Below are 24942 nucleotides of genomic sequence, written 5' to 3'. Positions count from 1 at the left end.
TGTTTATTTACAAAGGAAGTCTGGATGGAGTTTTTTGACCAATAATTGCACCAGAATGTAGCACATCGGTTATAAACCTCCATATTTCTTGCTAACGTTTCTTACCACTTAACTCTCTCGCAGTCCGTTTCAAATTGAAATGAATAATTAGATTACACATTCATGGAAAGAGTTTTTTTTTTGTTTCTTTGCTGTCTTGCTACAGTTTGTGATCCTCAGCTCCTTCACCATCTGTGCTGGGCTCCTCTGCGGATGTTTACAGCATTGGGCGTAGAATCTGCCGTGGCTTGCTGGGAGTGGCTGCTGGCTGCAAAGAACGGTATAGAGGTGCCAGTAAGTATCATGCCTTCAATTTACATCCTTTTTAAAATTGAGTTGCAACAATTAAGCCTTTGAGGTGATGCCACTCACCACCTTCTAGACAACAAACATGCGTCTCTGTCTTCTTGCAAGAACTTTATAAAAACATTGCAAGAAGAAGGAACTCGTTGCTAAATTAAAAGCTGCACATTTATTAGTGCGCATTTATTGCACATATCCTGAGATGAACTGAAAGCTCAGAAAAGAATCTATAGCTGTTAGCCTGCTGTGCACTGACAATGTAGCTAATTCACAATGCAGAGAGGAAGATTTATTGAGTTGCCTTTGACTAGTCTTTTATGGTAATATTTCTGTTTTGACCTCAAACACCTCAGATTAGATAAACTTTTAAAATCCTATTTATCCCTTATCCATTTTATATGTATGTATGTATGTATGTATACATAGAATTTTTTAATGTCAGTAATAAGAATTATAAAGCCATTTAATTTCCTACAAAGTCTAGAACAAAAGTTTAATTTGAAATGCTGGTTTAAAAAGAAATTATATTTTGTCTGTGGCGGATAAGTTTTTTTTGACTGATAGTTAGAATAAAAGTTTGTTAGTGGAAGATTTGGAATTAAAATAACTTTCATAATTTATTTTAAAAATGTGTTACTAGCTCTCTAACTACATGGTAAATAAAGACACAGCCCACTCTAATAATTAGCTCTTACAGACCCGAAGGTCTTAGGTTTGATCTCAGCCACGACAGCCGGTGGGACAGATGCAGTTGGCCTTGGTGACCCAGGGTTAGTGAGGGGAAAGAGAGATCATCCACGAGTTGCTGATCCTGATTTCTCCAGTGACTCCTATTAGCAAGGGACCAGGATCAGCATCAAGCTGTGGTGCCCTCCACGGTCGTTACAGCAAGAGTCGGCAACTTTGGAGGAGAAAAGGGGGTGAACTTTATTTGTTTTCATTGTTACTGTCCATTTCTCTCTCTACTGTGGTTCGTAAACGTTTGTTTCAGGGGGGTCAGTGTGGAGCAGGTATGCTGGGTTGGCAACAGGAGCATCCCCTTCAGTGAGCTGGTACCACTCTTTGACCACCACATTTAGTTGGAGGCTTGTCCTCATTCCTCAGCACCCTGGCTGTCACAATTTACTTTACAGCTAAGTGAAAAGAATGTTTTGATCTTAAATACAATAGCCTTTTGATTCTGGTCGATTTATTGATGAGGGAGAATTTTCTATTTCGCTTCTTATCATTTGCAGTTTATGCGGGAAATGGTTGGAGCCTGGCAGATGACAGTGCAGCAGAAGTTTGGCCTTTTCTCAGAAGATAAAAAAGAAGCTGATCCTTTGGCAGCTTCTGAAGAGAGTCAGCCCGAACCCTGTCCCCCGGAAGTTACACCCCACCACATCTGGATAGAGGCAAGTGCAAGGCATTCCCTGACTCTTAATGAATGCAAGATGGGATTTGTAAATCATTTTGGGTAGCAAGCTGTCCTTGGGTACTACAGCACTTTCCACTTCTTCAGTATTCAGTACTACTTCAATTCAAGATTGTCTTAAAGATTTACTTAAAATAATTCCAGAATAATATAAAGCTTTTTGTTTTTTTCCAGATCTAAATGGCTAAATACAGTTAGCCTATTTTCTACAGTATCTAAAAGTGAAGACATAATAAATAGAACTGCATTAATACAACAACTTGTCACTCTGCAACATCTCAAAAGGCTTCACATATTGAAGTGCAGTGTTTTATAGGCAGACTTGCAGGAGACCAGTGGCTAACTTGAGCTTGCTGGTTAGTTATCCATAAGTTTGCCCTATAAGGGAAAGCCTGGTCAATATAGAACTAAAATTAGCTTATGGGTAAGGTTAAAGGGTGGTTCTCCTTGGTATGGCTGGAGAACCATTGCAAAACCATTGGTACAGCACAATTTCATTCAATTTTGAAACCTCTAGCCAAGTCCCGGCACAGACATGATTGGCCTCTTTCTATGCTATTAATTTCCATAGTTCTATGGTAGCCATAGCATCTAAGCATTTGTTATTGTTGATCTGTTTGAATATATAGATCTATAATGCCAATGGCACTGCGTCCTTTTGAGCACCACATTCCAGTTTCCCAAAGAAGTCCACTTTTGTGCCTCCCATCCAAAAGGGAAAACCATTGCAAAGAAATGTGTATATTGCATTGCATCCAATTAACTGATCTGGCTTTTATCTTATGATAACCACAAGTACATTTATTATATTTTTTCCATCTTTGCTTTAGTTCCTGGTGCAAAGGTTTGAGATTGCCAAGTACTGCAGTGCAGACCAGGTGGAGATCTTTGGCAATCTGCTGCAACGTTCTCTCTCACTAAATGTTGGAGCCTCAAAAGGGAGTATAAACAGACATGTGGCTGCCATTGGACCAAGATTCAAGTACGTGCAGTGCGACTACTGTGGAAATTGCATTAATGTACAAAACACTCATAATGCTGTCATGTTGTGCTTCAAATTTGCTCTCAAGTGAGAGGAAAGATCTTTTTATTGAAATCCTCTTCCTTAGTCTTCCCATGCACCATCCATGAATGAAAAAGCTGGATGTCCATTTCCAGGGTTTTGCTAATGCTGTGCTGAGCCTTGCTGCTAAGTGACATGGTTACAGCATTGGATAACTTACCCCGCAAAATGTTTTATTTCCCTCATTACTTCCCTCCTCGAGGAAGAGGAACCATCCTCTGCTTGCTACCTTCTAAAGCAGCATGGCTGAAAGTGGTAACTTGCCATATGGGACTGAGCCTACACCCTACTATTCTGGTACTATGCACTGATATCACTGCATAGCCTTGATGTGTCGTAAGTACTTTTGGGGTGATTAAAATTGTCTGGTAAAGGCTTTTTAAAATTCGTTCATGGGATGTGGGCATCGCTGGGAAGGCCAGCATTTATTGCCCATCCCTAATTGCCCTTGAGAAGGTGGTGGTGAGCCACCGCCTTGAACCGCTGCAGTCCGTGTGGTGAAGGTTCTCCCACAGTGATGTTGGGTAGGGAGTTCCAGGATTTTGACCCAGCGATAATGAAGGAACGGTGATATATTTCCAAGTCGGGATGGTGTGTGACTTGGAGGGGAACTTGCAGGTGGTGGTGTTCCCATGTGCCTGCTGCCCTTGTCCTTCTAGGTGGTAGAGGTCACGGGTTTGGGAGGTGCTGTCGAAGAAGCCTTGGCGAGTTGCTGCAGTGCATCCTGTAGATGGTACACACTGCAGCCACCGTGCGCGGTGGTGAAGGGAGTGAACATTTAGGGTGGTGGATGGGGTGCCAATCAAGCGGGCTGCTTTGTCCTGGATGGTGTGGAGCTTCTTGAGTGTTGTTGGAGCTGCACTCATCCAAGCAAGTGGAGAGTATTCCATCACACTCCTGACTTGTGCTTTGTAGATGGTGGAAAGGCTTTGGTGAGTCACTTGCCGCAGAATACCCAGCCTCTGACCTGCTTTTGTAGCCACGTTATTTATGTGGCCGGTCCAGTTAAGTTTCTGGTTGATGGTAAAAGGTTTAAAATAGAATCAACAAGCCACTAAGCTTCTCACATATCTAATTACTTTTACCTTTGCTAACTCTAGGCTGTTGACACTTGGCCTTGCCTTATTGCATGCTGATGTCATTTCCAATGCCACAATTCGAAATATACTGAGAGAGAAGGTCTATTCCACTGCCTTTGACTATTTTAGGTAAATATTGTTATATTGTTACAGTGCAATGTATTTATTTTCTGTGTAGTCACATAAAAGCATCTTAATTTAATATTTATAATTATTTTAGCGTTGCACCTAAATATCCAACGCAAGAGGAAAAGAGACTGCGGGAAGATATCAGTATTATGATCAAGTTTTGGACAGCCATGTTCTCCGATAAGAAGTACCTCACTGCAAACCAGCTTGTTCCTCCTGGTGAGATTGTTCTCCTTCCATTTTAATATCTAGTTTAAATGAATGAATGGAGGGAGGAAGGACTGAGCTCTGGTGTCATTTTTAGAATGTGCACAGCGGAGACCGGAAGGAGCACATCTAGCATAAGTAGATAAATGTGCAGAGGAAGTTTGGAGTTGGCTAGGGAATGGAGTTTTGAGAATGTGGCTAACTGGCAGGCTATCAGACATGGAGAAATTATTAACACAGATGAAAGACTGGAGAAAAGTTCATAGATTGCAGGGCAGTGGCCAGGGTATTTAAATGTACATTTATATACAAAATGTATTCACTTTCGAGTGCCGAAGATTTAAATTGAGAAATTTCATTACGTCGCTGCTGAAGTTTCTTTGAGATTAACTGAAATAGTACTGATATATATCATCCCCATCCAGAACCATGATAGGGTGACCCTTGACCTCACTTTCCACCCCACCAGCCTCCACATTCAACGTATCATCCTCCGCTACTTCCGTCATCTCCGGCGTGCTCCTACCACCAAACACATCTTCCCCTCCCCTCCCCTTTCACCATTCCGAAGGGACCGCTTCCTTCGCGACACCCTGGTCCACCCTTCCATCACCCGCTTTCCTCCTCACGGCAGTTTCCCGTGTGAGCACAGGAGATGCAACACCTGCCCTTTCACCTCTTCCCCACCGTCCCGGGCCCCAAACGCTCCTTCCAGGTAAAACAGCGGTTTGCTTGTACTACTTTCAATTTAGTGTACTGTATTCACTGCTCACAATGTGATCTCCTCTACATTGGGGAGACCAAATGCAGATTGGGTGATCGCTTTGCTGAACACCTCTGCTCAGTCCGCAAGCGTGACCCCGACCTGCCGGTCGCTTGCCATTTTAATTCGTGTCCCACTCCCACTCTGACCTCTCTGTCCTCGGCCTCTTACCCTGTTCCAATGAAGCTCAACGGAAGCTTGAGGAACAGCACCTCATCTTTTGTTTCGGCACTTTACAACCTTCCGGTCTCAACGGTGATTTCAATAACTTCAGATCATAACCACTGCTCCCAATTTTTTGTGGCACTGCAGCTGCTGATTATGGTTCTGCTGTTGCCGTTTACAGCTCCTGTAGACCCATCTTTTGTTTCTTAACCTGTCCTATTACTACCTTCCTTGCCTTGCACCATCATTCCTTTTTTGTCATTTAATCACTCTTGTCCTCTAACCTATCACACACCTTCCCTTTTGTCCTTTCCACCCCCCCCCCACCCCCTCCCTCCTTTCCCCGGCTCTTTACTTGCTTAAAAACTTTAACTCTTTAACATCTTCCAGTTCTGACGAAAGGTCTTCGACCTGAAACGTTAACTCTGTTTCTTTCTCCACAGATGCTTCCTGACTTGCTGAGCTTCTCCAGCATTTTCTGTTTTTATTACTGATATATATACTGTGTGTCTGGCTTCTTTCTATATTGGGTGAATTAATTACGTATTTATATAACCTTCCCTTTATGCTTCACTAAAATAAAGACTACATTGGAGTTTTAACTAAACTTTTAAGAAACTTCCTCTCATCAACAGTGACTTTAAGTGGGTTTAAAAAAAAATTGCACAGTGGTAGCATTGCATTTACTGATTGACCTGAATGTGGCTCTAAATTATTGCAGTGCAAAAAATGGCTAAACGCTTAGTCTAATTACAGGACCCAATAAAACATAGAACGCAAAAGGGTCATTGGGTGCGTCAAGGCCATTCCTTCTACAGATCATGTATCAAGGAATCTACCCAATCCATCTTATCTCCTGAGAAAAGTTCTGCACATTTCTCCCTACCCACGAAAATAAGCTGCGGAATTCCAACTTACATTATTCATCCTTGACCGGTTGCCTTTCTCGATCTATTTCCATGGTGCCAGCTGCTGGCCATTGTGTTCCACACAATATTTGATCATCTCTATCTGTACTCACTTTATAACCCTTAATCCTTCTTGGCCTTCAGCCGTCTAAGCCCCATGATCTGGAATTCCCTCCCTAAACCCCTCCACCTCTCAAACTCTGTCTCCTCCTTTAAGACCCTCCTTAAAACCCGAGCTTTTGTCACGCCAAAGGCATCCATTTTTTCCCTTGCTTCTCTGTAAAGTGTCGTGGGACATTTTTTTTCTATATTAAAAGCACTGTATAAGTGGACATTGTTGTTGATCAGATATTCAAAAAGCTCTTTCATCAAGATGTTAATAAATGCAACATGTCTTATCTCTGGGAGAAAAAAAATCCTTTGAATCTCAAAGTTTTTTGTCTTCTGTTTGTAGTCCAAGCCAACTAACCAACTTGCTTCTACACTATCCATTCCTGTAACGGTTTTTTAAAAATCTGGGTCATGCTTATTCTCAATCATCATGTCTCCAATGAAAAGTTCAGTTTTGTGAGTTTCCCTTCATAACTTAGAGGAAAATATAATGTAGGTGCAAGCAAATGATTTAGCCTTTAAGTACACTATCCATCTGCCATTCCTCGGGCCCTCCGTTTGTCCCAAAGCCCCATCAGTGCAATCAGTCTGTCTTGTACTTGTCTCCTGGCCAAGTAGCTTGGTGTCATCAATTCTGATAACATAACACTTGAATTATCTTCTTCAAAATCATTTATGAGTAGTGGCCACAGTGCAGAACCCAGAACAAATCTCTGTAGATTGGCTAGTTGCAAATTAAGTAGTAGATCAATATTACTTGTATTATCACTCTGTACTTTGGAATTGGTAATTTTAGTTAACAATGCCATTTAGCTGTTTTCCTCTCGTGATACTCTTGATGAATTTTAAAGTATTTCTACAGCCATCCTGAGCATTATATTTTTGTAAAGGAAGGAGATTTTTGTGAGGATCACATTTATTGTTTATGTCCGCTCCCTCCGCCCCTCTGCCCCCCATCTCGCTCCCTCCGCCCCTCTGCCCCCCATCTCGCTCCCTCCGCCCCTCGGCTCCCCCCCCCCCCCTTTTTTTCCTCAATTTCACTAAAGCAACATAATGGGGAAAAAAAGTACCTATAGGTTACTTCCTACAATACAGATTCCTGTATCACACACCAGAAGTAAGACTCTCTGCAGATTGCTTTCTTCTGGCAGCTTCCGTGTGGAGTGGAGAAACAAGGAAGAGAAAAGGAGAGACAATATGTTTTTTTTTAAAAAAAAAGTACCTGCAGGCTCAGAAAAGAGAAGACAGAAATTGAGGAGATACACAAGGGCAAGATAAGAAAGAGAAGAGGAAGGAAGGAATAGCAGGGAGAGAAATTGAAGCCTTGTTCTCCCCTATCGGGCCCATTGGTGTGTGCCACAGTTGGTTGCACCCTCTGCTGTTGAATCTAAACAAGTTGTGCATTTAACCAGCAAGTCAATCTTTTCATCAAGAAATTATTTTTTAACTGTAAATAATGATTTGTTCCTAATTTTCTTTCTTCCCCCCCCCCCCCCCCCCCCAAATTAACCATGGGGTAAAGACACTTTGTAGAATAGTATCCTAAAAGAAAAAAGGCCCATTCGAGTGACTTTTCTAACCCCCCCCCCCCCCCCCCACCCCGTCCCCCCCCCCCCCCCGATAATTTTGGCCAAAGGGCAGTGCGCATATTTCATATTTATCACCATTTTTGATGCTACTTTTAAGGTTTACTAATAAGGTTTAGGAATGACTCCATGCCTGGTGCTGTGGATGGCGATCGTTATTCTTCAGCTGTCACAAACACCGGCTTTTGTCTCCTTTCTTGAGTGCAGTAGGAGAAAGTCTCAAAACTTTCTGCCTTGGCAGCTTAATTAAGAAATTCTCCTCACAGCAAGGTCTGATTTTCAGAGGATAAACGGGAGATGTACTGGAAGAAGCTGAATAGCTACTTTTAACCCAAAGCTGCTAGTGCAGACCATTATGACGGTACTGTGGTGCTTAGTAATTGTCACCAGCAATCCATCCCAGCAGCTGCTAGAGGAAAGTGCCAGCACTGCAGTAAGAATGAACAAAATAATAGCTTCACATTGAAATGTGAGCTTCAGCTCTCCTGCTCATCCAATACAACTTCTGGTTGTACACCCTTTTGAATTCTGGTCAGAATTCACTTAGTATGTTGAGTTTTCTGAGGCTTTGGAGAATATCTCATTTGAAGCATGCATAATGAGCCAGTGTGGATACATAAATCTTGGTGAGCTCAAAGCACCCACAAGATGGTTAAGGGAGAATGGCCACTTCTCCACTGTCCTCATTCCCTACGTTTCCCAGTTGAGCTGGTCGTGAGCAGACCTTTGCTCAAACTCCAGCAGGGCTATCCAGTGAGTGACCGACTTGTGTTTCACAGTTTCTTCAGACTGTCTTTGCTTTCCCAGCCCGAGTCTGTCCTTGGTGGAGTCTCAGTTTGGTTTTGTGAGCATTACTGTCACGCTGCTTAACCCACTTGTGAGATCCACATTAATTGCTTGGGTGCCACGTCTGTTTCCGCTGCATACAGCTACAATACAGTATTGTAGTGGTTATGGTTACTAGACTAGCAACCAGAAGTTGAGTTCCAAGTCCCACCAAATTGTGGGTTTGCGCCAGGAAAATGATTATAAAAGCTGGTTGCCCGCATCCCAAGAGCAAATGAAAATAAATGACTATTATCTTGGCCAGATGTACTGAGAACCTTCATGATCAACCTGTCATTTGTGTAATTCTCTAAGAACTGTACTGTACACTGATGTGTATAAAAAAATAACCTATTATGTTATAGTCATTATACCTTTTCTAAATTAATTATCTATTGGTGCTTCCTTTGTTCGTCCAACAACAAATCTGGACAGCCTGCCTCTTCGTCTTGCAGTTTTTTATTGGGTTTTTAAAAAAATTATTATTGTCTTGCCTGTTCTCCATCCCCCATTTTTCTGCCTCCTTATGCATGTATAAATGCCAGTTCCATTCTCTAGTTGGGAGGGGAATGAACAGGAAACCTGTTAATTTTACCTGCTGTTCATCTCCTAGATCCAGTTCAAGAAGTGCATATAAGGAGGACCATTTGGTTCATCCATCTATATTTTATAAAAGTTTTGGGTCTACCCACAATGGCATTCAACTGTTTGTTAAATGAGTCTGGGGTTTTTGCTCCCGCTACCCTACTCCGAGATCTATTCCAAATGCTGATGATTCGTTGAAGAACATCTTTGGGACTTTGGTCCAAAATTTGACTTCCGCCAGTTTGAACTTGGGATCTCTTGACTGACTTTTGTGGTTTACCTTCAAGCTCTGGATTTACCTTTTCTATACCATTAATATCTTGTATGCATTTAGGTCCCCACTCATTTACCTCCTGAAGAGCCTAAGTTTCTCCAGTCTTTCATCATACTTGAATCCTCTTGTAGTTTCACTCTGCACTGCCATCATGGCCTTTATGTTCCCCTTGTGTCTTGGTGACCAAAACAGGCTACAGTCCTCGAGGTCAGGTCTGATTAGAGCAGTGTACATTTTCAGCATGATATCCTCTAATTTATGCTCCATCAATTTAGCAATACAATGCAACAACAGCTTATATAATTTCTCAAATTCTTCGAACTTCACTCTTTCATTTCGACGCCGTAGAATATGTGTGTTTCTTTGTTTTACCTCCATTGGAACCTCACACTTAGTATTTAGTTTAACTTGGTGCTGTTCCAACCCTATCCCAACTGAGAGGATAGTATCTAGTTCCTGTTGTAGATTCTTGGCTCCCTCATAAGAACCAACTCTCTCCCCGCCCCTGCCATTTAATTTTGTCCACGACCAATTTGCATTGATTTTCTGAATCCAAGTTCATGTGAGAAATTGAGCTCACTGAACTGATACTTGAGGCAATAGGAATAGCATCTCAGCCCTCATTTACCCTCCCTCCCTAAATGGTCTAGCTAAAATTGAGAATGCACCATTTGAAAAAGAGAGTTCGAGAACTGGGAGTCACTCGGTTCTGAGTATTACTTGCTTCAGTTAATGTTACACCGGCCATATTTTGCCTCCTATTTCCTGGTGTTGAGTGACTGAGTTGAGTTTGGTACTCAGGGTGTTGAGTTCAGTGATGGTAATGGCTGCTGCATATCAGCCCTGAATGGAGTCCTACATTCTGTCATCAGAATTCTGCTTTTGATTCCCATTATAAAGATTTCTGGATTCAGTTTTTGAAAGAAACTTTCACAAAAATGACACTATCTTTTAGAACCACACCAGAATGTGCTCCTAGTATCTGCTGCAATTGCAATGAAACATATATTGATGTACTTTTACAAGAAAACATTTTGGTATGTCCAGTTGAAATATGCCTCATCAAAAAATTAGATGTTATGAACCATCTCAAAGGTTCACTTGCACGGTGTGCTACTGAGCCAAATAGACCAAGAAGTTCTGATACCTGTTCTATGCTGAGTTAGATTATCTCAGCCAGATGCCAGCAGAGATACTACAATTGGGCTGAGCATTCCTGTCCAGGGAGGGCCTCCCCTCCTGACACAATCCAGTGAAGGAAAGTGTGTGTGTGTGTGTGGAAATCTGGTGAGGGCAGGGTACTATGAAGCCCTCAGGCTATTTGTTTATTGACGCTAGCTGCTTAGGCACACGTATAAAGATCAGCAACTTGGGCAAGGTATCCAGTGCCTGAGAGATTGTCTCCAACATAAATCAGTGACATTCGGAGAGAAGGGCAGAAGTTAATATTTTCTCTTGCTGCAAATGCAGTTACATTTGTGCAACCATAAGGCAATCATTGTACAGTGAAGATAGTTTTATGACCTCAAGACGGTGCTATTTAACAGACAGTGCTCAACTGCCATATAATAATGCTTTTCAATTGCTTGTGTTCTCTTGCCTGCAATTTTGTTTGAAAAAATTGTTGCAGTTTTATTGTGGTGCAAAGAAAAATATTGGGCATAAAGTTTACAAATGGAAAACTATTCTTCAGACAACCAGGATCCCTCTGTGAATAACCTGTCTGTTATAACTGTGGCTGATTCGCGGAACAATCTTGATGTTGCTGTTGGAACGCGACAGCAATCTGCACAAGGCTGGATCAATACGTACCCACTGTCCAGTGGAATGTCAACTATCTCCAAAAAATCAGGTGACGTTTACATTGGAAACATTTTACACTATATATATATATTGGCACTGCATTTCACCTAGTTACATTTCAGAGCATGAGTTTGGCTTTCCATGCTGTACGTGTGGCATTGTTGTTGCTTAGTATCTGCAGTTTGATTATTCTATCGCAGTCCATTTTGTATTGTGATCATATAACTTTTACAAGGATCTTTTGCAACTTCTGTGATGATCACTGCATGTACTGAGACCATTTAAGTACATTTTATTGTATGCTTGGACACTTGCTCCTTACCTCACCAGAGGTGACTGGAATTTTTTTAATTTTAAGCAAAAATTAATTTAACAGCTTATACGAAGTTAGCCAGAAGTACCTTAAAAGAAGCATATACTGTATGTAGGAAATCTCGGTCTGCGTCTGATAGACATTAACGTACGCTTCATAGTCTGAAGTTGTGTTTTGTTGGTGTTCAGGGCTGTACACAATATTCTTGAGTTGTTCTACATAACCTAATTAAAATGTTTTATTATTTCCAATCAGGCATGTCAAAGAAGACCAACCGAGGGACTCAGCTGCACAAGTACTACATGAAACGGCGCACACTTCTATTGTCTTTACTGGTGAGTTGGTTATCAAAGTAATTGAGAGAAAGCTGTCCTTTACACACTCTGCTTCATTGAGCCATTTCCTTTACGGTTGAATCACAGTTTTACAAACAGTAATGATGGGTCAGTAACTTAACACGTTCTCTCTGTTCTGATGTTTGTTTTTTTAAACATGGTTTTAATCCCTACTTTCAATTTTTATAGATAATAGGGTTCTGATAACGCCACATGTAAAATGTTTCAAGAACCCAGTTACCTGCTTTCACGAGATAATTACAGATGAGGAAGGCTACATGACCTATCTTGGTTCATTAATTGAGAATGACCCTAAAGAACCCCTCATTGCAACATTCAATTGGTTCTTAAATCACTTCTGAGTTTTTGCCTTCACTACTCTATCCAGGAATCTACTCCGTCTACTCCATGTGTTGAGCACTCTTTGTTTCTCTGTTATCAACCCTAAATTAGTCTTTTACTAGTTTCAACCTTTGGCCCCTTGTCCTATTGTTGCAATTTATTTGAAAGTAATTTTCCAGATTAACCTTTTCCATATGGTTAACAATCTTGTATACCTCTATAAGATCATCTCTCTGATGTCTGACATGAATTTCCTTTTTTTACTTTGCCCATTGTTACTGTTATTGAAGCAAAACTGATCAAATTTTGGGAAATAATATATGGTAATGCATTACACATCAAAAAGTTTTTATTTATTTATATATATATAGAAAATACATATATAACACACACAAACGTGCACACACACACCTATTTTATGAAATTTATAGTTATGGGAACAGGAGTAGGCTATTTAGCCCCTTGAACCTGTTCCGCCATTCAGTGAGATCGTGGCTGATCTATGACCTAACTCCATATACCCACCTTAGCCCCATATCCCTTAATACCTTCGGTTAACAAAAATCTATCCATCTCAGATTTAAAATTAACAATTAAGCTAGCATCAACTGCTGTTTGCGGAAGAGAGTTCCAAACTTCTACCACCCTTTGCGTGTAGAAGTGTTTCCTAATTTCACTCCTGAAAGTCCTGGCTCTAATTTTTAGGCTATGTACCCTAGTCCTAGACCCCCAACCAGCGGAAATAATTTCTCTTTATCTACCCTATCAGTTCCCCTTAATATCTTGAAAAGTTCGATCAAATCACGCCTGAATCTTTTAAATTCCAGGGAATACAGCCCTAGTTTGTGTAATCTCTCCTCGTAATTTAACCCTTAGAATCGAGGTATCATTCTAGTAAATCTACGCTGCACTCCCTCCAAAGCTAGTATCTCCTTCCTAAGGTGCGGTGCCCAGAACCGAACACAGTACTCCAGGTATGGACTAACCAGGGCTTTGTATAGCTGTAGTGGAACTTATACCCCCTTGTATTCTAGTCCTTTAGATATAAAGGCCAACATTCCACTCTTAATTCAAAGTTGCTTAATTCCAATTGTTGGATAGTTCAGTTTTCTTTTAGAATTAAAAATGGCTAAATTATCAGGAGGAGACCATATATTTTAGGCTCAATGCTGCCGGAGCATTCAGCAGGAATTAAAAGAAGCATCTAACTGTGATTTAATGTATCATTTCATCAAGAATGATTACTTTTTGCTTTCAATATTTAGGCAAGTGAAATAGAGCATCTCACTACATGGTATAACCCCCTCTCATCCCCTGAGTTGGCAATGGACCAGACCGGAGAAGCCAGCGTAGCAAATTGGCGGTCAAAGTACATCAGTCTGAATGAAAAGCAGTGGAAGGATAATGTAAATCTGGCCTGGAGCATCTCCCCTTACTTGGCCATAGAGCTACCTGCCAGGTAATTGGGCCAGATCGATTTAAACTTTGCATTACAATTTTACATTGTAGGTGTTAATTGGAAGCAGTATTGCTCCTGGATCCAAAGCTGCTTCTAAAACATTTTATATCAAAAGTCAACCAGTTTTACATTTACTGTAACTTTAATGTTTCCTTAAAATAGTGGCATTAGCTATGACCGTTTTATGTCTGCTATGTTACTGCTAAATACAGGTTTTCTATTTTGTTCATCCTCATACCATGGATATTGATCCAATGCTAGCGCAATCCAAATGTTTTCCTTTAAGTGCATATACGTAGTGCCATCATGTGGCTTTTCATTTGCATGGATCGAAACCTGCATGGTGCATAAAACACAATAAAAATTAAATTAAATAGCTTCCCTCAATGGATGGGCAATTTGATCCACTGGGAAGTTGAACCATGCAAGCCAGAAAGGTCCATCCACACTCTGCACTGAGTTCACTGATCTCTCAGTGGGAGCGCTGCAATTGCCCTCAGGGTCTCGTGGTTAGCGTTGGGGAGAATTTGGCCTTTGCTCCCATTCTTGAATGTTAATCCCCCCCCCACTCCTCCCTCCCCCCCCCCCCCCCCCAAACCTTGCTGTAAAAGAGTGTGCAGATGTTGGGTAAGACCAGGATTCGGTTCAACTGAGACATTCCCCCACCCACCCCTTGCAGTCAAATAGTTGCCGACTGGAGTCTTGCTTGTGAGGAATGGCAACTTGGGCAAGATACTAGAGGGGAACTGGCACTTATTGGAACCGTACAATAACAACTTGCGTTTATATCGCACCTTTAACGTAGTAAAACGTCCCACAGCGTTATCAAACAAAATTTGACACCTAGCCAAAGTGGATTCTAGAACATTTTATATAAAGCGTCAACCAGTTATACTTATACTGTAACTTGAATGTTGCCTTAAAATAGTGACGCTAGCAAGGAGTGAATGCCTTCAGCAAGAGAAGTTGGAAGAAAAAGAAATTAAATACCGTATGTCACTGACAGTGAGACTAAAACCAACACAATAAATTTGATGGGTTTTGCTCCTAAATTCTAAAATTGGTCTTTCCTAATTTGTACTTCCTTGTTACAATATTGTTCTTTTCAATCTTGGTTGGTATAGATTATGTAGGGAATAAAAGTATGGAGAATCATATGGGGTAGGATAAAGATCTCTTTAGTAGCAGTTTATTTGTTCTCCGGATGCGGACGATGTAGGCAAGGCTGCATTTATTGCTAATCCCTAGTTGTCCTCAGAAGCTGGTGCTGGGATTTCTCCTTGAGACATTGCAGTCCTTCTGGTGCTCGTGCTGTCACAGTGATGCTAGTTAGGGAATCCAGGATATTGATCCAGCGATGATGAAGGAACAGCGATACATGTCCAAGTCAGAATGGTGCGTGATGTGGAGCTGATGGTGTTGCCATGACATTGCTGCTCTTGTCCTTCTCGGTAATAGAGGTTTCAGGGGAGAGAGGTGCTTCCGTAACCTTGGTGAGTTGCTGCAGTGCGTCCTGTAAGCCAGTCATACTGCAGCCACAGTGGCGGAGGGGGTCCAATAGCAGAGGATCAAGCGCATTGCCCTGTCCTGGATGGTGTCAGCTTTTGGATTGTTCTTGCGGTTGCACCTCATCCAAGTTGTCACTGGTGACCTCCCAGTGTTCATTACTTGACTTATCCGGGTTTTATGGAAGTTATCTTCTATGTAACATTACATCTAGCATGCATCACACTAAATGTGAACATATAACTGTACAAGTACCAATGAGGAATGAGTAATCAGCAGAAACTGAGCAATGAAATCCTTCAATTTCTTTCAAATCTACCATTCACAAACCAGTAAATATCATTGAAACTGCTCCAGCTTATTCACAGACTTTACGACTACCACTTTCTTTTTCACTCAGGTCAGTGCATAAAGTGAAAAATAATATTTATAACAAGTATGTTATGGGGGTGGTGAGGGAAAAGAACTAAGTTAGTGATGAAGTTGGTTATATAATGTCAGTGATTATTTAATGTTGTAAATACTCGCAAGAAGTTTCTCCCGTAGAGGGCTGCCGTCTTGTCTGAACTCCGAACCTCGAGTTGGAATTTCACCTGGGCTTAAGCTTTTTGGATGCCAAGAAGTGTCTGCGTGTGTGTGTGTGCGTGTGCGTGCGCGCGTACACACGCACATGACCGGGCAGGCGGGGGAGAGAGAGAGAGAGAGAGTTCTGGCACCTGTGCAGAATTCTGTTGGGAGATATGTATCGTGGGAGTTGTTTTCACTGCGACAACTAAAGACAAAATTCACAAATAACAGATTTAAAATGTGAAATACACTGCCTGCCATTAAATAAAAATTCTGAGCTAACGGTGTTGTTTGGAATAGGGGTTTGTTTTGGTCTGCTGTTTGTGGCAGGGCCAGAGGGAGATGTTTATAGAATGCTCTATTCCTGACCTCTGATATTCAGGCCAGAGTCAAGTAGTCAGTCAGGTCAGTCCCAAAGACAAAGGACCATTAGTACAGACTCCGCCCTTTGGGGAGAAACCTCTTTGGGCAGCATCACACCAACAACAGCTTCCGTAAGAACAAAAAACTGTATGGGACGTGAGGCAGGTAAAAAGATATTTTCTATAATCATGCTCCAAATGAAACTTTGAGGAAAGAGGAAGGGAGAATTATACAAATAAAGTACTGTACCTGCATCTTAATAAAATACTACAAAACCACTGGGACAAACAGCAAAAGCACAAGTATTTTACAATGTAAGTAACTGGAAAGTAAGAGGTTTTGGGGGTTGGAGTACGAACAAAATTACTTGCACCATAAGCATGCTTTGCAAAGCAGTAGGTAAATAGTATTCCAAATGCTATATCTGTGAAACCTGTACCTCTAAGGCATGTAACGTTCTTCCGTCGGTCACGTGTTCTATTGCTTCAATAGCTTTGGTGCATTACAGCGAAAGGCAAACTGCTTTTGAGTTTAAGCTACAGCAAGACATGAGCACCAACATGACCACACTCCAGATCCCATACTGCCTCTGATCAGTGCCACCAGAGATCTAGCCTGTTTGAAGGATGAAGAATATTCCCCAAAGCTGAATGATCTTACCTCTTTTATTAATCAGTACATTAGACTTATTGAGTCTGACCTATCTTTGTCCAACATTTTGCTTCTGCCAGATTTAAAAACACTGAAGCCATAGGAGCAGAAGTAACTCGTCTGGTGAGACTGGATCCTGGAGCCGTTAGTGATGTCCCTGAAGCCATTCGGGTAAGAATATGGAGGTTAAATGAATCCCTCCTAAATAACTGTAAACAATTTTACAACACCAAGTTATAGTCCAGCAATTCACCTGAGGAAGGAGGAAGCCTCCGAAAGCTTGTGAATTTAAAATAAAATTGCTGGACTATAACTTGGTGTTGTAAAATTGTTTACAATTGTCAACCCCAGTCCATCACCGGCATCTCCACATCCAAAATAACTGTCCTTATTTGGCTTTTGTACAAAAACTTTAAAGATGTGAGCGGCAGAAAAATGGGAAACTGTTTCATTTGAAAATGTGCTAAATCCTGACTATTATTTCATGGAAAAAGATACAACAAAATTTATAAATACTTTTTACCTGGCATAATTAAATATCCGATGTGTCATTTTACTTGTCCTTTATATATTTCTATAAAGGCAAAGTTTTTCTTTCTGCTTTTTTGTACTGTTGATCGTTATCCAAAATATCAGCACCTGACACCTGAGATGCAAGTGACAAGTCTAACAGGACATTTTGTAAAGTAGAATTGGTTGATCAGCATGTTTCGGCAGTTCTTGTTGATAATTCTGACCAAGCTTTTCAGTCAACCGGATGAGAATGCCAAGAAGAATTCAGCAGCTAGCTGGGTGTGTTCACTTAGTTACATTTTGTTTGAGCAAGTAACGTAAAATAAAACTTGGATTTCAGGGACTGAAATGAGAGCACAGCATAATCTTCAGGAGCTGCCCAATGTGACCAAACATTTTTTTATGTTGATGTGGGAGTGAGGAAGGACATAAGCCTTTTGAAGCTCATGCATGTTGGGGATCATTGCTTTCAGAGGACGAATCAGCGTATGTTATATTTGACTATAATAGTTGAGCTCAAAGCTAGGTCAATCTTGGGAATGGGTAAGAAACTGGCAGAAGGATGAAAAACAATTTCCACAGGGATTCCTGAATCTCCCGCCATAACTCCGGCGGGAGATTGGCAGAAAGCCCGGCGGTTACGTCATTTCTCTGGGGTTTGTCGCCGATCTCCCGCCAACATTAGAGGAAGATTGGGAGAACCCCATGGACATTGCTGGTGAGGTGTTTATTGGAGGAGTTATGTCAGGGTTGGTGGGGGGGAGGGGGCTTATTAGTGGGTTCCCCAGCGCTGCGTTGGGAAATTAACATTTCTAATTTACATCAATGACCTGGAATCAGAAACTCAATGCAAATTAGTCAGATTAGCAGAGATACCAATCTAGGAGGGGGCCGTGGAATCCAAGGAGGCAGCTCAGAAATTGCAAAAGGTGTTGGATAAAATATGTAAGTGGGTAGAACAGTCGCAGTTGAAATTTAATTCAGACAAGCGCACATCGAAAGCAAAATGGGTGACACGTGTACTAAGAGACCTAGGAGTCTTACTCAACATGTCAAATCAATACAGAGCGGCAACTCAACAAAGCCAATAGAATGCTGAACTACATAACCAAAATAGTAGAATATAAGTTAGTGGAGGTAAAGAAAGAAATAACTTTCATTTATGTAGTACCTTTCATTTCCTAAGAACATCTCAGTCAGTGAAGTACTTTTGAAGTGCAGTCACCAGTTTGCCCACAGCAAGGTCTCACAAACAGTAACGAGATATGTAATCAGAGAATTTTTTTTTTAATGATGTTAGTTGAGGGATAAATGTTGACCAGGACACCAGGAAAACTCTTCTCTTCTTCAGATAGTGCCAGGCGATCTTTTACATCCACCTTGGAGGGGAGACACCCCAGGGTCTCAGTTTAATATCTCATCTAAAAGACGGCATCTCCGACAGTGCAGCACTCCCTCAGTACTGCACTGAGGTGTCAGCCTGGATTAAGTGTAGAAAAAAGTCAGAGGATTGAATTATGAGGAAAAGCTGGAGAAACTTGCACTGAGAGGAAGTGTCTGGTGATTTTGTCGAGGTACATAAGATAGCTAAGGGGATGGAAAAGATAAATCTGGAATATTATTTTAATTTAAACTGTGGGAACAGAAGTACAAATGAGTAAAATATAAATTTAAGACTGATATCGGGAAGTACCTTTTCACACCAAATGTTATCAGCACACAGAATGAACTTCCAGTTAGAATAACGGAAGCTAAATTCTACAATCAATTACAAAGCAATTGAATGCTGAAATGGGGGTGTGCAGGGTCTTTCTGGATGGATAAATTAAGAAGGGTGGAAAGGCCATTTTCCACATTAATTATGTTGTGATCTTGTGACAGAGAGGAAAAAAATTAGAATGTCCCCCTCAATATCTCGTGGAAAACAGCAAACAAAATATTAGTGAAAAGCTATTTGGTACAGATGTGATCATAATGAATGGCAAATGGGGAAAAAATGCATCCAACAATCCATCCGCTTACAAGCTTCCACTTCTGGAGTTCCTGAACCACTCTTCAGTAGTTAGTAAGATCTGGAGTTGTTGTAAGGCACAGTCTTGATTCTATAATCTTTGCTTTGACATATAGAAAGTTTAACAGGAACTTGTTCCTTTTTTGCTGACTTGCGCGGCGCTCAGTGAAAAGATCTGTCTTGACGTTCTGAGAGTTATTAATTAAAGAATACACATTTTATTTATAATGGAGAAAGTGATAGATTTATTACATACACAAATTAAACTGCAGTGAATTAGAGATGAGGTTTCAGGCAAGTTTGGGCAAGTTAAGTGGCCACAGCTAAACTACTGTTCGCAAAGTTAACCCCTTGCATATACTTTGGTTTGCATTATATTTACTTTTTTTGCATGTGATCAGTGTTTTTGCAATTGTGTAGTATTGAACAAACAATCAGAATAAAAAGTTAAACGTTACTCATCTGCTAGGTCTTATATTATTCTTATTTTGTGTACTTGTTTGATTCTGGGAGGCTTTCAAGATATTGGAAAGATGATGAAGTCAATAGTTGTATATGGCGATAAAGGGCTTTTTTTTGTCCAATTTTCTCCGTCCTCTCCTAACGGTTGCTGGTAGTCCTCTGGTGCCTCACCCAAGTGGCCATTGTTCACATATGAATCTTAATGAGTGTTGGCCGGCTATTTTATCTTAGTCCACCCAGTGTGCACACGTGCGCTTTCTGGAAGAAGTTATTTGCTAGTCATCAAGAGTGAGAATCGTGGCTGATGATTTTTTTCCCCTCTCCCAAGCCAGGGATAGTGAGACCAACTCAAGCATTATCAATTATACATCATAGCAATATAACCCTATTTCATCACCTACCTAATGTGTTGAAGGATTCTCAGAATCTATCAAGATCCTTTGCTCTCACGAAAGAGCTTAAACAATCTCTCAATCAGCCTACCCTTTTCCCTGACCGGTCCAGTAATGCAGCTCATCTCCTGGATCTTTTCCTTTCCTCCAATCCTAACTCTTGTGCTGATTGTCTTCTCACTGGTGGCCACTTCTAACAAATACCACTTTCCTGCCTTTTAGCTAACGCTCTGCCACAAATCCACACTCTGTCAATCAACTCAGCTTGTTTGACTCCATAAATCACCTCATTGACATGGTCTTTTGTTGCTTTTCAGCTGCTGGTCTTATTTTTCCAATCCCCAGCTAAAATTTCAGGCTTCATACTATTCCCCTTCCTCTAAAGAGTGGTTGAGAGGAAATAATTAGAACCTCAGGACCCGAGAACTCGAATTCCTCATCTTCCCCCATTCTTCCCTTTTCCTTTCCTTCCTACAACCTTCAGGCTTTTAAAATCTAAGCTTGATGTCACCTAATTACTACTTTCGGATTTATCTTGCCACTTGATTTATTCTTTTCAATCTTGGCGGTGTACTGCACGACGGACGTGGCTCTTCACGTTGCATCTCCGTTTTTTTTTTAAAAAGGATGTAATAAAGCTTTTGATTCATATAAGCCACGGAGAACTCGTACAATAGTACGGCTTGTTTATTTCTCGTTCATTACCACGGTCCTGTCATTCACATAAATTTCCTGATCATTGAGCACCATCATTAGAATTTTCCAAGTCATTTACTACTGTTTTTGCTGTTAATAAAGGAGTTTGTTTGCACATACTCCTGTAGGTCTGTTTAGCCTCTGGGATGCAAGGATCCCTGTGGTGCAATAGCTTCTCTTCTCTTCCATTAAGACCACATTAACCTGATTGCACATGTAGGAATTCATATGACAGGAGTGAGGTAAATAAGAACTTAACCATCTTCTCTGTTGTTAAACCTTTTGTGTATCTTAAAAGTTAGAACATTATGCTAATGCAGCATCTGATACAGATTTTTTTTTAAAAACGCCCTGAAATTAATGATTTTTATAAGCTTTTACTATATAACTTTTCATATATATGAATTTTAATTTTACTAGTGCTTTGCAGATGGCACAAATACCCCAAATTCTAATTCCTCCAAAAGTATTTTTTGGGCCAAAATCTGCTGAACTCGAATTGCTGGGAACCCCATCATCAAGTGGCATTTAGTCTACTGGTTGTCTCACTGCATGCTACACAGTCAGCAACACAGAACACTGAGCAATGCTTGCAAGTCAGACTGCTCAATCTCTAGTGACTTTGTGAAGTTGATTCAACAAACTTACCTTAGGCAGGGGTTGTTCAAACTGTAACCCATGGGCCGCATGCAATCCTAAGCTCTGGATATCTGGCCCTCGGCAGCTTACTTATATTTGCGCTGGTATTTCTTATTCCTTAAAATATTGGGATGCAGGGGAAGCCCAGTCAAAGAGAGAGGTTATTAGGTTTTTTGAAGGAGAGAGGATGTGGTAGGTTGGAGGGGCACGAGGGCAGGGATATAATGGCTAAAGGAGTAGCCATTGATGGTAGAGTAGGAGCAGTGGAAAACAAGGAGTCAGTCAGTGTTGGAGGAGCAGTGAGGTGCATGTTGGAACACACAGGTTGGAGGAGATGGTGGACATAGAATGGGGTGAAGATGTGAAAGGCAGCACAAGGATCAAAAGAATGTGGAAGACTAGTGGATATCTGTAGATACTATTTTGTACTGCATACTTTTTTTTTAAAGCAAATGTCTTATGGCTAAAGAATTTGTTTAAATAATGCAGCTATTAAACCCGTGACTAATCCCAGTGATTAACCGATCAAATGGTTAGATTTTGATAGAGTTGTTGACATCCAGATTTAGTTTTCTGTTTGTGGTTTAAATTTCTTCCCCCCCCCCCCCCCCTGCTATTTGTTTTGCAGCATTTGGTCACTTGGCACACAATTGACGCTGATGCCCCAGAGCTGAGCCATATTTTGTGTTGGGCACCTACGGATCCACCAACTGCCCTCTCTTACTTTTCAAGTTTATATCCGCCGCATCCACTGACTGCACAGTACGCTGTAAAAGTGCTGCGTTCGTTTCCTCCGGTAAGGAGCAATATAAAGGGGTGAAATACTTAATAAACTGTGACTTGTAGTATCTATAATGTATTAAAAGTCTTGCATGTCGCACACACTTTCACTAAGTATCACACTTGCATCCTGTAACACTTTCCTGTCGCACTTTCATGTCACACTTTGTTGATAACATTCCAATTGATATAAAACAGTGTATCCTCCAGCTCACAAGAGATAAGCTTGTAATATTTTAGGCAGTTGGCATTGTCCTTTTAACAGTGATTTGTTGCTTTTTTATGACTGAGCCAATGTGACATTTTGAAATATAATGGGTGCAAGTTAAATACAAGAATTTTAATTATAAAGATTGCATCTTAAGTGTTTATTTCACTTGTATCCAGTTAATACAGCAATAAAGCTGATCCTGACCTGTGAATAACCATTCCTACATTTGTTTCAGCCTCTGTCTGTGAGTAGAAATTCAAAGAGATGATGAGGCTGCAATTCTGGTGGATCAGTTGGTAGTCTGAGTTAAATATTGTTTTCAATCCTTATATGAAAAGAGTGCAGTACTTGCAGGCCCCTCCTTTCTTTGACACTGTTTCCACCCCCCCCCCCCCCCCCCCCACGAATGACCTTCATGCTTGGAAATATTTGTTTTTTAAGGGTGCTGGTAGCTCACCTCATTGGCCAATCTCGCTGAGTGAGCCTAGAAAGAACAAACTGGGACCATCCTGTCTGTGAGGCTCCTCGTCACACCGTGCGGTGATTTTGCTGATTAATCCTCGGGGGCTCTCACTGAACAGTCCATTTGAGATGACCGTAAGGATAACGACAAAATATAACATTAAATTTTAGTTACAAGATGCTTTTAAGCCGGCCACCTGTTTGCTCTGACTGAGATAAAAGTTTTTTAAAAATGGAAATCTGAAATCTTTTCACTGCTGAGACTGAGATTATCTTTGCATCAGATGGCTTTACAGCTTTTTTTAAAAATGTATTCACGGGCCATTAACTGCCTCATTGCAATAAAAGTCAGAATGCCTTATCTTGACATTTACCTGTCATCTGTCTCTTTCCCTCCCCCGCTACTCCCTCCCCCCCCGCCCCCCCCCCCCGGCCCGGCCCCCCTCCCGCCACTTCCGTTTTGTTCAGTCCTTGCTTATCTCCCAGTTCCAGTTCTAAGAAAGGAACTGGACCCGAAACATGATCCATCATTTCTCTTTACAGATGCTGATGGACCTGCTGTGTGTTTCCAGCATTCTGCTTTTTTGCTTGTTCTGTCAGTTGGAATGATGAGTGGCATGAGGAGCTGGGAAAACAATTAAAAAGGAATTATTGGAAGATATTAAAAGATTTATTTGAAGAGATTAAACAAAACCTTATCTCTGCCAGCCGTGTATTTTAACTGACCTGCTAACCACTGCCCCATATTTTTTTCCAAACAGGATGCAATTCTGTTTTATATTCCTCAAATTGTTCAAGCTCTCAGATATGACAAGGTAAGGAATACATTCACTTTATTTGGTTAAAGACAAAGGGCAAAGGATTTTGCCAGTTCATACTGGCATTTTGTTTTGCTACACATTGAGCTGACAGGTTCAGAAACTATTACTACAAACAACTCTGGCTAAGCACAGTAAACTGCTTAAAATGCCTGATTTTTTTTTTATCTGAATATTTAATACTTTTATACAGCATTTGAAAAATTATTCAAGTGCTGAATAAATGTAAATATATGTTATTAAATTGTGCTGGCCCCCAAATCCTGGGCAGACTTGCCACAGAACGTACATTCTCGTGCTGCGGACTTCGTTTGGGCTTGCCGCAGAAATTGGCCTGCGGGGGTCCTGTAGAATTCTAGGAGCCCTGCCAGGAGTGGGAGGGAATTCCAGCTGCAGGGTTGCTTTTCAAATGTGGACATGAGTTAATCATATCCAAAATATCATAATAAACACTCTTTTCCTTTGAACAAATTTTTTTAATGAACATTGATCTTCAGTTTTATGTATATAAAGCGTCATTGTCTCCCCTACAAGTATTGTTTGTACCGTTATGTCAGTCGTCAGAACTATGAGTACCACTTATCCCTATACTGTTTTTTATTTTCATTTGTTAGGTCTATTAACCGATGTTTGTTTTACACTATATTCTAGATGGGATATGTAAGGGAGTACATCTTGTGGGCAGCTGCCAAGTCACGGCTTTTAGGTCACCAATTTATTTGGAACATGAAAACCAATATATTCACTGATGAAGAAGGCAATCATAAGGACCGTAAGTATTACGGCAGTCGTACTGTATAATGGACAATGGTTGTGTATTCATTGCCCCATTCTTTACTCTACTGTGTCATTGAAGCTCTTCACTTCCTTTTGCTTAGGCATGACTTTTTAAAAAATTCATTCTGGAGATATAGGCGTCGCTGGCAAGGCCAGCATTTAATGCCCAGCCCTCGTTGCCCTTGAGATAGTGAGAAACTATTTTTTCTGGTGGGGAGAGTCCAGAACAAGGGGGCATAACATTAAAAGTAGAACTAGGCCGTTCAGGGGTGATGTCCGGAAACACTTCTTCACACAAAGGGTAGTGGAAATCTGGAAAACTCTTCCCCCAAAAAGCTGATGAGGCTGGGGGTTAATTGAAAATTTCAAAACTGAGATTGATAGATTTTTG

At 41.0% G+C, this 24942-nt stretch overlaps 1 protein-coding gene across 1 annotated transcript in view; it reads left to right on the top strand.

The window, feature by feature from the left end:
- The window catches only part of LOC137342254 (phosphatidylinositol 4-kinase alpha-like), a 124182-nt gene that overhangs the window by 79316 nt on the left and 19924 nt on the right, over positions 1 to 24942 (top strand). Inside the window, exons 32-43 of the mRNA XM_068006094.1 lie at positions 206 to 333; positions 1578 to 1736; positions 2587 to 2738; positions 3920 to 4027; positions 4119 to 4246; positions 11145 to 11303; positions 11823 to 11902; positions 13510 to 13703; positions 16871 to 16961; positions 22132 to 22299; positions 23718 to 23771; positions 24426 to 24546. Of these exons, the coding sequence (XP_067862195.1) occupies positions 206 to 333; positions 1578 to 1736; positions 2587 to 2738; positions 3920 to 4027; positions 4119 to 4246; positions 11145 to 11303; positions 11823 to 11902; positions 13510 to 13703; positions 16871 to 16961; positions 22132 to 22299; positions 23718 to 23771; positions 24426 to 24546 (1542 nt within the window). The remainder of the gene's footprint in view (positions 1 to 205; positions 334 to 1577; positions 1737 to 2586; positions 2739 to 3919; positions 4028 to 4118; positions 4247 to 11144; positions 11304 to 11822; positions 11903 to 13509; positions 13704 to 16870; positions 16962 to 22131; positions 22300 to 23717; positions 23772 to 24425; positions 24547 to 24942) is intronic.

The sequence above is a fragment of the Heptranchias perlo genome, chromosome 25 (assembly GCF_035084215.1).
Source record: "Heptranchias perlo isolate sHepPer1 chromosome 25, sHepPer1.hap1, whole genome shotgun sequence".
Lineage (NCBI taxonomy): Eukaryota > Metazoa > Chordata > Chondrichthyes > Hexanchiformes > Hexanchidae > Heptranchias > Heptranchias perlo.
This window is presented reverse-complemented; position numbering and strand designations above follow the sequence as displayed.